Source organism: Sebastes umbrosus, chromosome 3 (assembly GCF_015220745.1).
Source record: "Sebastes umbrosus isolate fSebUmb1 chromosome 3, fSebUmb1.pri, whole genome shotgun sequence".
NCBI classification, from domain to species: Eukaryota; Metazoa; Chordata; class Actinopteri; order Perciformes; family Sebastidae; genus Sebastes; species Sebastes umbrosus.
Window position 1 is genome coordinate 23,791,173 of NC_051271.1, and position 13,427 is coordinate 23,804,599.

General features: G+C 39.4%; 2 protein-coding genes across 7 annotated transcripts in view; one reads left to right on the top strand and one right to left on the bottom strand.

Moving 5' to 3' along the window:
- Positions 1 to 9,589, top strand: part of fam13a (family with sequence similarity 13 member A) — a 67,598-nt gene extending 58,009 nt beyond the window's left edge. For 4 of the 6 annotated variants that reach the window (XM_037765510.1, XM_037765506.1, XM_037765507.1 and 1 more), the window contains 10 exons: positions 1,595 to 1,811; positions 1,905 to 2,046; positions 2,352 to 2,433; positions 2,533 to 2,738; positions 3,391 to 3,474; positions 4,101 to 4,196; positions 5,335 to 5,418; positions 6,724 to 6,920; positions 8,077 to 8,178; positions 8,299 to 9,589. In XM_037765510.1, coding sequence (XP_037621438.1) covers positions 1,595 to 1,811; positions 1,905 to 2,046; positions 2,352 to 2,433; positions 2,533 to 2,738; positions 3,391 to 3,474; positions 4,101 to 4,196; positions 5,335 to 5,418; positions 6,724 to 6,920; positions 8,077 to 8,178; positions 8,299 to 8,422 — 1,334 coding nt within the window. In that variant the 3' untranslated portion in view covers positions 8,423 to 9,589. The remainder of the gene's footprint in view (positions 1 to 1,594; positions 1,812 to 1,904; positions 2,047 to 2,351; positions 2,434 to 2,532; positions 2,739 to 3,390; positions 3,475 to 4,100; positions 4,197 to 5,334; positions 5,419 to 6,723; positions 6,921 to 8,076; positions 8,179 to 8,298) is intronic. The other 2 variants (XM_037765508.1, XM_037765511.1) reach the window with 1 other exon arrangement.
- A 941-nt stretch (positions 9,590 to 10,530) lies between these two features.
- The window catches only part of herc3 (HECT and RLD domain containing E3 ubiquitin protein ligase 3), a 29,009-nt gene continuing 26,112 nt past the window's right edge, over positions 10,531 to 13,427 (bottom strand). Inside the window, exon 25 of the mRNA XM_037765513.1 lies at positions 10,531 to 13,311. Coding sequence (XP_037621441.1) covers positions 13,103 to 13,311 — 209 coding nt within the window. The 3' untranslated portion in view covers positions 10,531 to 13,102. The remainder of the gene's footprint in view (positions 13,312 to 13,427) is intronic.

A 13,427-nucleotide genomic window follows, 5' to 3' on the forward strand; every position in this document is an offset into this window, starting at 1 on the left:
TGCACACATGCTTGGAACGACACTGACTGGGTTTATCTCTCACCATGCAGAGTGGAAACTAAAGCACAAACTCATCACTGTACCTCTCAACAGGGGTCGCGGCCTGACATTATCCCACGGAGAGCCAGGCATTATTAATAGCCCAGGGATTGTCAGGGGTATCTGCATGGCTATTTTCACCGGACATAATTATTACCAGAGTGGAGCCTGTAACCAGGGGATGAACAGAGAGAGAGAGAGAGGGTGGGTGTGTCTCACCCTGTGTTTCAAAACAACATCTGTGACGATCGAGCCCCAGAGGAAGTTTTATGTAGAGAGAACAGCTTCATCACGTTCAGTGAGTTTCACATCGCTAGAGAGGATCCAAAAAGATGTTAGCAGGGAGAGAAATTACTTTATAGTGTCTTGGAAGAGAATTAGTTTTAATCTGTTGAACTTTCTCAGAATATTTGACCCGTCTTGTGTTTCTTGCTCTTATAAACAGATTATAGCAGGAAAGAAATCACTGGTTTCATTTTGGATTTGATTCCAAGTTAGCAAAATACCCCCATTTGTTGTGTGAAACAATTGTTCTCTATTTTATTAGCGAAGAGCGACCTAGATTAGAGCTGAAACAATTCGAATAGAATAGAAAATTCTTTAATTGTCTGCTTTTTGCGTACAAAAGGCAGAAATTTGTCTAAAAAACTGCTATTAAAAGAGTACATTAAAATAACATATCACATCCAGACAGGAGACATTAAAACACATTAAAATCACATTCACCTAAAAACACAATACACCAATAGAAGCTACATTAAAAAGGAGCACCAGGTACCAGGACTGAATCAAGGTTACATAAATAATAAATTATTCTATTCCTCAATTGGCAGAAAATCAACCTGCAACTATTTTGATAGTCATCTTTCAAGCAAAAATACCTAACATTTTCTTGGTTTCAGCTTTTAAATTGTGCGGATTTCTCTGCTCGTCTTTGTCTTATGTGATAAAAAATGAATTAACTTTGGAGTTTTTGACTCTTGGTCAGACAAAACAAGCAATTTTATGGGGCTATAAGAAACTATAATGGGTATTTTCCACCATTTTGATGTGTTATAGAGCAAAAGATTAATTGATAATCAAGAAAATAATCTGTATTTTTATCAGTAATGGAAAAAAAACATTTTCATTATCCATTTAATTTATCAGTCAGTTAAAAACAGCAAATAAATTATCTACAAGGCACATTCTTTTGCTGTAGCTCAACCTTTTAAATGTTATTTGTAACTGGTTAAAAAAGGATATGAAAGGATTCAACAAACAGATTTGATACTGGATTTAGAGTTCGTGAAATGCTGAACTCACCTCTAGAGGAGATTATGTTTCATAATTTTATTCTGTAGCTACAGAGCTCTTGGGGATAATATGATGAATCTGCTGTTACTGTATTAAGGCGAGCTTTGTGTTTGTCTTGTGGCCAGCGTGCATCCCCGGACTAACCTGTCCTCTGTTTGCATTTTGTCAAAAATCTTGTTGTTTGCATCCTCTCTTTGACAGCAGATTATGCAAAGTAGCACGTTTTAACACAACGTGTGTTTGTTTTTGCGTTTCTCAGAACCCGTCCCAGCGTACTCCCCACTGCAGAGGGAGAGCATGGACCACGAAGAGGCTCGACTGTCCCCTCACGCCGGGGGACGCCTGATCCGCCAGCTTGTGGAGGAGGACAGCGACCCGATGCTGTCCCCTCGCTTCTACGCCTACGGACACTGCCAGCAGTACCTGGACGACACCGAAGTGCCTCCCTCACCGCCAAACGCGCACTCATTCGCCAGGTAAACACCTGACATGTTTTGTTTTTTTTTTAATGTAGAGGCAAGTAGGAAGGAGCTGTCAGTGAAATTAACAACATTGTTGTATCCTTCCAGTCGCAGACGGAGTTCGTCTCTTGGCTCCTGTGACGATGAGAAAGAGGAGCTGACGTCCGCCCAGCTCACAAAGAGGATCCATGTGCTGAGGAAGAAGATCCACCGATTTGAGGAGAGGTTTGAAGAGGATCGGAAATACAGGGTATGTACAGTAGTAACATTTATAACATTGAAAATAACAAAATCTGACATTTTTAGAAACCATAAACACATTTATTGACTATCTGAAGAGACCACTATGACTCATTCAATTTATTATTAATAGAGAATAGACGTTTGCGACTGTTTTTTTAAAGGTCAGTTGCCTCATAAAAAGGCTGATAATCCCACACAGAGCTCTACTTGAGATTTATGGTCGATACAGTTCACGTTCGCAATAGTTATGGTGCTAGTGCTTCATTGTGAAAGGAGAATCTGTTCTCATCTGTTCTTTGTTTTTTCATGCAGCCCTCCCACAGTGATAAAGCTGGAAACCCAGAGGTGCTGAGGTGGCTCAATGAACTGGCAAAGCTTCGTAAAGACTTAAAAGGTAAGACAGAGAAATGAAAAGCACTAGACTGTCAGCAGTGAGATAATAACTAAAATCGACAAAGCTCACATATATGTTCCTGTTCCTCGTCCTCTTCAGAAAGCAAGCTAATGAAGTCTGAAGAGGACCTGCCACCTCTGACCCGCCAGCGCAGCAACACGCTGCCCAAAAGCTTCGGCTCTCAGCTGGAGAAGAAACCGCAGCAGGAGAAAGTGCCGAAGCCTCCGGTGGAGAGCAGCCTGGAGACCATTTTGATAAAGCTGCAGGAGAAGAGGGAGGAGGTGAACCGGCCGGAGGACATCAAGGTAAGACCGGGACCACCGTCACACACTCAACAATGATGAATAAATAAAACATAGACAGTAGGGGTGGGAATCACCAGAGGCCCCGCGATACGATATTATCACAACAATGAAGTAACGATACAATCTTATTGCGATTTTAAACATTCTGCGATATGCTGAGTATTGCAATAATATATATTGCGATTTATTACCTTTTTTCAACTGCAAAATTATGCAGTTTGTCACCATCTGTTTTATCTAATAAGATAAAGCTTTCACTCTGTTCATCTCAGAGTTTTCATTCACATATTTATTTAGGTGCCATGCCAGCTCTTCCTCGCCAAAATGTAGTGTACATTTGGACACTGTAGCTTTAACACTGAGCCCGCTACAACCTCTGAAAGACAGAATAGCATCCGGGCCCGCCAATGGGCCGTCGAATTGAGAGGTTAATAGTCTTTATAATAAAAGACTGATACTTGACGTCCGTGTATCGATACAATATTGCCACGCAAAATATCACTTTTTAGTATTCATTTTTTTCCCCACCCCTAATAGATAGACAAACAATATACAGTAAAAGGATGTTTGTGTTAGATAAACAGTGCAAATTTAAAAAACAGGCAGACACAGACAGTGTTTTGATGTTTCACTTCCTGTCCCCTGCTGACAGGATATGACACGGGAGCAGATCGGAGCGGAGAAAGTCGCCCTGCAGAAAGCTCTCCTTTACTACGAGAGCATACACGGTCGACCAGTGAGTCCTTCAAATAAACACACACAGCCTCCTCTAAAGGCCAAACCAAACTGTATATCAGATCTGCTGCCAGACATGTTGGCCCTTACTTCTTGTTTACCATTTCAATGTGACCCAGATTGCAAGTCAAGGGTGAATAATGTCTCAAGCCAGAGCGTGTGCATCTGATTAGCTCTCATAGTGTGTGTCTGTTAGTGTTAAATGAAAGGAAGGATTTTTTCTTCTTTTATATATTTATTTGTATCAATTTATGCTGTTAGAAAACAGAGCTTTTGTCGTCACACGAGCTTCAGTGACATTTAAAGGACAACTCTGCTGAACTTTAAAGGAGCTGACACACTCTTTGTTTGATGTCAGACCCAAATCCAATTGCAATAATTGTGCCGTCTAATCCATGCTAGCATTGTCGTATATCAGGAAGTGCAGCTGACCTTGAGGTCACCTCACGCTGTGTTCCTCGGGGGCTTGTGGTTAAAGACCTTCACAATCTGAAGAGTTGTTAGTAGTGTAGAAGTAGCTGTCATTTTGTGTTATGTTAGTGCTGTAGCTTGTTAATCAGAGGAGGATAGAAAGAAGCTACTGCTGTGCTAACAAGGTGTCTTCGTGTCCTTTTTTTGCTACCTCAGGTCACCAAGAACGAGAGGCAAATCATGAAGCCGCTGTACGACAGATATCGCCTGGTGAAGCAGATCCTGTGCAGAGCTTCCACCATCCCCGTCATTGTAAGTGTCACATCTTCCTTTTTCTTTCTCCTCCACAGCTGCCCGTTTGTCCCGCTGCTCTATGACGAGCGAGCGGCAAAGATCGCCACGTTTGTCAAAGCGTCTGCAGACACTTAATCCCAGCTCATGTTGGCTTTAGTGCCTGCTATGGGAACTGGTGGCGGTTGTGCCACAGACGTGTTATCCATCTTTCTAAGTCCAGCTTTGGCAGCTCAGTGAATCCCCCGGTCGTAAAGCAGGTCATAGGTGGCAGATTGAGTTCACAGGAAGTGACATCATGATCAGCTGAGTGCAGGAGAGTGTTGGAAAGAATTGGTCAACTTCACTATGATAGAGGACTTGTTTGCTCTGAATTGTAGATAAAAAAAAACGAGTGCATATGCTCCCTTTTCCATATTATTTATGTACTCAGCTTTTTAATAACCATTTCTATTATGTAAGATATGATCTGCAGTATATATCCGTTATATAATGCACCACCTCTAATCCCCATCATGCAAATTGGGACCACTGCCATAGAGTTATGATGCAGCATTTTTATTATCCTGGAACCATTTATTCCAGCTTTTAACCTCGTAACAAACATCTCTTTTTTACCTCTTTTTTTAAACCAAAAATAAATACTCTTCTTATACCCATTTGATTACAGTAAAAAGGAAAGTTAACTCAGGAGTTTACTCTCAAAAAGTCTACTGAGCTGAATTTACAGAGGCACAAACATGGTGAAATATGTCCTTCTTTTTTTATTTTTTTGTTTTATTTTATTTCAGTTTTATTTTACTGCTCTGTTTTGTACACACTCCGGTCACAAAAAATAAGCAGCTGTTGTGATATTTGGATCCTAAAATGGTTTACACAGGGAGAATCGTAAAACTTCAAGTGGTTGCCATCCCAAATAAATGACCCTATTCAGGGTGTTCTTGTTTTTTAACACTAATTATAGTCATTCGGACCTCCTGTGGAAAATATGGTGTTAAGCTGGGAAAAAAAAGGGGAACGTCTGCTCAGCTGATAAAAGTTTAGACACAGAATTTGGTGAAAACATGAAGGCAGTGTGGCGCTTTCTCGTGGCCTTGCTGTAAACACCAGCGCGAGCGTTTCAGCGTGGTTAACGCCTCCTTCTCAACCGTCACCACAGGGCTCTCCCTCCAGCAAGCGCAGAGGTCCCCTCCTTCAGCCCATTATCGAGGGCGAAACCGCACTCTTCTTCGATGACATCAAGGTGAAGAGCTGCTGCTGCTTGAATAATCAGTCGCCAGCTCCCCTGCCCTGCCCCCGCCTCCCTCCAAACCCCACCTACCCCTCATTTAACCACCATTTACCCCTCTAATGAACCTGATTATTGCCTGTTGATTGGGCGGTTGCCTGTTTCCTGCCACCAGCTCCTGTAGAGACGTTGAATCAGTAGCTGCCTGGATCTGATGTTTGAACTGTGATTTTTGAGCAGTACATGTTATGTTTTAAAGTATACTTCTGGTTTATCACAACATGGGTCTTACTTTTACAGTTTAGGCCGTCATTTCTAATAGTAATAATATTGTTGTACTTCCCAGGTTAGTTGCTGAGATTTAGTAACACACAGTGGTTAAAAAGAAGTCAGAAGATAAAAATCGGACAGAATTTTAACAAACCTCCTGTCATCAGTTTGAGTCATTGTTTAAGAAAAAAATATTTACTGGTTTCTTTACTCCTCTATGACAGTAAACTGAATATCTTTGAGTTGTGGACAAAACAAGACATTTGAGGACGTCATCTTGGGCTTTGGGAAACATTCGACACACAACATTTTCTGACGTTTTATAGACCAAACAACTAACCGATTAATCAAGAAGATAATCAACAGATTAATTGACAATGAAAATAATTGTTAGCCCTGCAAGTAGTTCAGATCACTGATACCCAACCAGACTCGTTCCCCAGTTGGTACTTCTGAAGTTGCCGGTCTTATATTACTATTACTCCTAAATAACATCCAGTTGGAAATAAGTTTGATTTGGAACATGACGGTTGGCGTCAGATGAATCTTTGAGCTTGTTTACAACCTGTCTGATCATCTGACTGAGTGTCGTCATGTTCCCTGATCTCAGTAATGATTTTGATGTTATAAAAAATGATGGTCAAAGCTACAAAAATAGGACCCACGTTGTAATAAAGCCAAATGATTCTTTTAGGTGTGTTTTTAAGAGAAACTGTAATCAAGAACTAAATGATTTTGCTCTATGTGTTTTGCTGGCTGTAGTTGTTTCAGGATTTTACATAAAGTTGGTTCTGGGCGAACTGTGCCTCCATTAACTCCATCCACACATACTAATGAGTAAAGATATGAATCACAAGCGAGGACCATGGAAGTGCATTGTGCTGCTGCACCGTGATGATTTATAAGCATTGGTGACTAACACTGCACGACCCTCATGCACCCGCGGTGTTTGAGCCTGGAAGCCAGCCGACAGCCCCAGTTTTAACGTCACAGCACGATGTGGCCGTTCTCGTCCTTGGGTCACCGTTTGACCTCTTCATGTTTCTGCAGGAGGAAGAGGACGGCTCAGAGGACGACTCGGACACAAAGACTCAGTTCACCGTGACCGTCCGGCCCGACGTCAGCGTGCTCGGTTTCCTGGACCACGTGGAGGAGGAAGGGGACGGTTTCATTTCGCCCGTGGACGAACTATCACCTTCTAAGAACACAACGGACATGAGGCTGTCCAACCTGCACTCCGCCACCATGTAAGTTAGAGAGAAGACGACCAAGATTGTTGTCACATTACAACAGCGGTGGTACATTTACACAAGCATTGTACATGCAATTTTGAGGCACTTGAGAATTTCTGTTTAATACATTTCAGAGACAAATATTGTGTGACTTCTTTGACAGCTGGAGTTACTGGTTATTTTTCCGATTGAGATTTTACAATGAAAAACAAATGATAAGCTTATGAAACACATTTCAGCAGGTAGCAGTTCCACTAAAGAGACATTTTCACTTTTAACCTCTCAGATTGTTTCATTTAGAACTTTTCAAAGCCCAAAGAGATACAAATTAAAGTTGTGATTGGTCTTTGGACTCCGCTCCAGCTCCGCTCTAACTAGCTTTGTTTGAGGGCGTGAAAACTAGCCATTATGCAAATGTGTTACTTGGTGACATCACCACGTTACATAAGAAAAGGCGGGACTTCAAGTAAGGTGTTTCAGGCAGTTCGGGAGCAGTGTTTCTGTGGGGGAAATTAACTCCCTTTGGCGTGGACTTTGGGCTTCGTAACTTTGCAGACTTTTTAAACGCACAAAAAAGCTATATAACACACTAAAGGAAAGGGGAAAAGCATAATAGGTCCTCTTTAATAATTTCACAAAAAAGCAAAGATTAGAGAAAAAATCCCCAAATGACTACAGAGTTTTGTAGCAAAACTTTGTTTTTCTTCTTTTCTACCACATTAATCATCTCATGACCCCCCATATTTATCTCGCGACCTCTTGAGAGGGCCTGACCCATAGGTTGAAAACCACTGGACTTAATCTTACTGTATATAAAATAGTTAAAACTTGCTCCACTTCAAGTAGCTCCAAGAGTAAAACACTGCTTACACATTGATGCATCAGTATTGACAATCTAACAATGTCTTAAATAATAATATATCACTCACAGGGGACATTTTTCTGCAGAGGTAGTACTTTTACTTTTGATATTTTTAGTATATTTTGCTGAAAATAAGTCTTTTGAATGCAGGAGTTTTACCTGTAATCGAGTATTTTCCCATTGTTGTATTGGCATATATACTTAAGCAAAGTATCTGACGACTTCTTCCACCACTGCATAATAAAACCTTTGACACATATAAATATTCTAGTGTGAGGTACTTCAATATTTCTACTCTTTCTCTTACAGGCAGGAACTCGTGGAGCAACTCCAAGAGACCCGAGACGAGAAGAAGAGACTCCGCAAGAACCTGAAAGAGTTTGAGGACCAGTTCTTCAGACAAAACGGAAGGTAAAAGAAAAGATTGCATAAGAGAGAGAGAAAGAGAGAGAGAGAGAGAGAGGGCATAATGACCAGACTTCACATAATTGGTTTTCCACTTAATTAATGTCTGTTGTCTTGTTCTCATAGAAACGTGCAGAAGGAGGACCGCTCCCCGCTGGCAGTCGAGTACAACGAATACAAACACGTTAAAGCCAAACTGCGGCTGCTGGAAGTCCTCATCAGTAAAAGAGACTCGACTAAGTTCCTCTGAGACAAAAATAAAAGACTCTAAAAAGACTTAAGAGATACAGTCAAACACATCTCATCCTGTTGGAGAACAGATCTGATTTTCCTTCTCACTGCCATCTGTGTCGCTCATGTTTCTGGCTTCTTGCCTGTTAATCCGTTCTGTCGAGCTCAGCTGGGTTTTTTTCCTCTGGCGCCCGCAGAGAGCCGCCGACTCACGACTGATTCAAGGCGACACAAAGTCACCTGAGAAGGTTCCCTTCCAACAAAAACCTCCCCTTCGTAAGAGGACGTTTCTCGAGACGCACACAAATAACCTGAATCACACTTTTATTGCTAATAATTTATTTCTATCCTTTTGAATGTTTTTATCAAAACAGAAAAGTTATTTTTCTCACGTTTTACTGTAGAAGTCTTAAAAGAAAAACATTGTAAGTAAAATAATAGATATGAAATTATTATTTTTAAAGAAGGATTTTTGTGATCAAGATGTATGTGTATTTTTGTAAGGGAGACGTTACTATTTGTATAATCAGCTTAACAGTATTCACTAAATGAATAGCTTTCTCTATTTCAGTTCTGACCATCATATAATATCTGAAATAATCATTTGTTGCTTCTGTAGAAGTTAAATTGAATATTTGCTCACTAAAATAAGTGTTTGTTAATTTCGATACAACCCAAAGACAGTGACTCAGAGTAAAAACTGCAAACCAAAATAGCTCATATTCAATAAAACAGCTTATTTTTGTGATCACTGGTACTTACGTAAGCATTTGACTGTATATTTTATGCATTGACGTGCTTTTTCATCCCATTTATTTCCTGTCAAATAAGCTATTTCTCGTCCTGAAATCACTGGCATGTTTTTGCTCACAATGATAAACATTGACAAACGTTTGTGAGACGACTCTGGAGGACAGAAACAGCAGTGATCTGCGTTTCTTTCTCGTCCTCTCCGGAGCTCGTCGGGTTCTTTTGTAAATATGGATCACTTGTGTATGTTTACATTTCTGTGAGCGAGTACATTTTTCCTTCCTTTCTCCAAAATGGATGATTTATCAGTGTGAATTTCGTTTTTACTGAATGTAAACACTGGCAAGGCTTAATGAATTTTGAGTGTGTACATTTTAGTACATAAATTGTATTTGTATTTTGTATATAATATGAATGAAATCATATTTTTACTGAGTTTTTTGGGCTGTGTGTATTTCCTTTGAGTGACTGAGTTGGATGTGGAGAAGCTTGAGATGAAGAAAATTCATCATGTGCACAGTATATAACCGTTTTAGGACTGCGAATAACGATTAATTTAATTATGTATTCATCTGCCAATTATTTTCTTTATGAACCAACCTATTGTTTGGTTTATAAAATATATAATAATATAAAAAATAGTAAAAAACCCAAAGATATTGAGTTTACAATGATATAAGACTATAAGAAAAGCAGGAACTCCCGACAGTTGAGAGGCTGGCCTTATGCTTGAAAAATGATTTAAACAATTCATTATTAAAAAAAAAATATTGCTGATTTATTTTCTGTGGATCGATTAAACAACTAATAGTTTCATCTCTTATCGTGTTTATAGACGAACAAGATTTAGAAGCAGCAAAAATTACAAAATAGTGATGTTCAGGGAAAATCAGGTAGCTGAATTAAAGGTCTAATTGATAACTTTTTTATGTAGACAGATATTTAAAATAATAATACATCCACAGAGCTTTTAAAAAGGTGCTGAATAAAATAATTGCTTTTCCTGAAAAAATTATTATGATGATAATTTAAAAAAATTTGGCGGGTCCAAAATGAATGTGTTGTTTATCTCTGGAAGATATCTGACAATTGGTTCGCACTTCTAACAAAGCTTGTGAGCCAACAGTAAAACAACGTTGGTTTCACGTGGTATCTCTTGGTCGTCAGTTAGAGTGGAAAAAACTGACAGTAAGTGCCTGGAAATGACTAATTGTGAAGTAAATGCAATGGAACAGGGGAGGGAGAATGAAACATCTAGTGGCTGAATCTCAACGTTATCAGTAGCACCTTTAAAAGTTAAAACAAAGACAACACATAAAATAAATATAATGAGCTGCTAAGCTAATGTTAAACAGTCTGTCCAATAATGCAATCATGGAACACTATTATTGTTTATTTAGAAAGTTGGCTGGAACAGAAAGCTTTGTGTAGATTTCAGACAAATATGCAAAAAAATCACATTTTCATTTGCACATTAAAAAAGTCAAGGGCTGCACAACCTTTGCATAGGACTAAAGTCTGCAGGAGAAATGAGCTTTAATTAGTCGAATACTGACTGAACATGTGTGAACATGCAGCATAGAGCAAAGCAAGAAGATGGACTGTCCTAAGAAAACCTCTTAGAAGAGTCCAGTGTATAAGACCTTAAGAAGAACAACCCAGAGTTATCATCATCACTACATTACTGGGCTGTTTCAGCTTGTTATTGCTAAACGGACGTGTCAGTGTGACCTCTCAGTCGGGACATATCAAGTCATTTACTGTCTGAAGTCACTTTGACACCACTGTAGTATGAAATATATAAAAAATATATGTATATGCAAGACCATTTCACACACTTCACGCCAATGCACAACCTAATTAAACATCAGTTTGGATTAAGAGCTTTGACTGTAGGAATAAATACAGCATCAGGGCAAGTTTTGAAACAAGTGATATGCTAGATACAGTTTATCAACTGACTATATCTAAATAGAGGCAAACCGCCCACACTGTTAGCGTTAAATATTGTGTCTTCCTGCCACAAATGTCACAATTTAATTATCTGCAACACCAATTACAATTATTAATTTTAATGATTATATATTTAGTATTAAAGGACATTTTCGGACATACTTTTATTCACTTTCTGGTTGAGAGCTAACGTCAGCTAAATACGATATCTTATATCAAGATGGTGCCGTGAGTGGCGGCCTCGGTGTTGCGCTCTCTAGTACTTTTTATGTTTTTGTTTGTTTATTCTGTTTTCTGAGAACGCTTAGAGAGATGCATAAAAAGACGGAATCAAATTTCCTTGTATGTATGTTCTTAGCAAATAAAACTTATTCTGATGAAGCTGCAGATAGCAGCCGGTTGGCTTGGATTTAAAAAAAAACAAAAGACAGGAAATTGGGGAAACCGCTAGTCTGGCTTTCTCTAACGGTTACAAAATCTGCCAACTAGCAGCTCTAAAGCTCAACTATTACCATAGTGTATGTAATTCGTTCAATTTGTACAAATACCAAAGTGTAAAAAACAACAATTTGACCGTTATAAATGGGGTTATTATGTGCCCAACTATTTCCTGGCTCTGATCAAGTTGCCAGAAATTGTATCTAAATACTTTTGTGACACCAGGTTTGGTAACAGCTATCAGGAAAGGCATGCAATAATAAATGAATAATACACGTTTGCGGTGGCAATACAGGCCGGTCTTGACATTTCTTTTCTAATAAGGTCACAGAACGCGGTCCAACACCCAGGTCACAGCCAGGAAATAGTCCGCTACATAAGTCGCTGTAAAACGCTGAATTCTCGTTTTTACACTCTGTTTTTTTGTACATGTTAAACAAACAAGATACTGTATAATGTATAGTGTTAGTTAGTGAGCTTTAGCGGTACTGGTACATGGGTTTTGTTACTGTTGGACGGCTTCACCCGTCTCCTGTCTTCTTTGTCCTAAGCTAAGTTAACCGGCTGCTAGTTGCCACCTTTACAGTACAGTTTATGATAATGGTATCAGTCTTCTCATCTAACTCTCTGCCAGAAAGCTAATAAGCATATTTCCCAAAAATGTCAAATTCTTTAAATGACAATCAGGTTTTTAGCTTTCACTCAAGAACATGCACACAGACGACCACCACTAAAAAAAAAACTTTAAAAGTCAGCTTTTCATGTAGGTTTTGCTGTAGAAGGCAACACTGTTGAATGCAGGTTCAAGACAAAGTCAGCTGCTCTGTGATCCACAGCTCAAAAAGAAACAAGGGATTGCAAATCATATTCAACATAGTTTCATCCGCCACCTTTCTGCCTGCTGAATACTCTCCCATTAAAAGGATCAGCGGGACAAACACTCCTCCCAATGTAAAGATTATATTCAAAGTGCTATTTACATACATATATACACATTTTATATTTCGTCAAAAAATAGCCACTCTATTTGTTAAATTAAAAGTAACAAAAAGCAGATATATTGTCTCAAGGTAATAACATATATCTTTAAAAGGTAAAAAATAGAATTTAAGGAGTTGAATATAAAATACACAGTTGTGCAAAAAAAAAAGAAAAGAAAAAAGACATTAATAAAGAGAGTTTCTCAACCTCCTCTGGCCCTTGATTTTTGGTCACAAAATGTTTATGATCCCAGGTTGTCGTGTGAATTTAATTATGTCATTTTTATTTCAGGGACTGTGATATATTTCAAATAAATGTCCTTACACCAGTGTTTAAAATATCTTGCAAATGGTCCTAAAAGGTTGAGAAATTGCCCAAAGCAATAAAAACAATAATAGTTTTGCATTTACATAGATAGACCTTTCAGATTCAAGATGTTTAACAATCTTGTGAGAGCATATAAAGAGAGTGACCTTCCTGTGTCCCCAAGTCCCCCATAACACTCTTTTGACACGGACATGGGGGTCGTATTGCTGTTAAAGTGCATTAAAACTGCTGCATGTGTGTCTCCCCGCCCTCAGACCAGGCTGAAGCCCTCGTACTGCTCCACAGCCCGAGTGAGACGGCGGCGCAGGATCTCTTTGGTCTGGTAGCGGGGCATGTCCAGCAGGTTGTAGCAGGTGTGGGCCACCGGCAGGTAGTGCTCCTCTGCTGTGGTGGACTGGATGACGATGCGCATGCTCTCCATGCCGTGGATGGGGATACGGTCGCTGCCGGTCAGGAACACTGTAGGACGGAGTTACAATCAACTATAGACCTTTTCATTGTCATTCTGTTGCTAGGGCAACAGATTTGGTCCAAGTTTACTTCCTGTTAGCTACTGCATTTACAACCATAGCAGG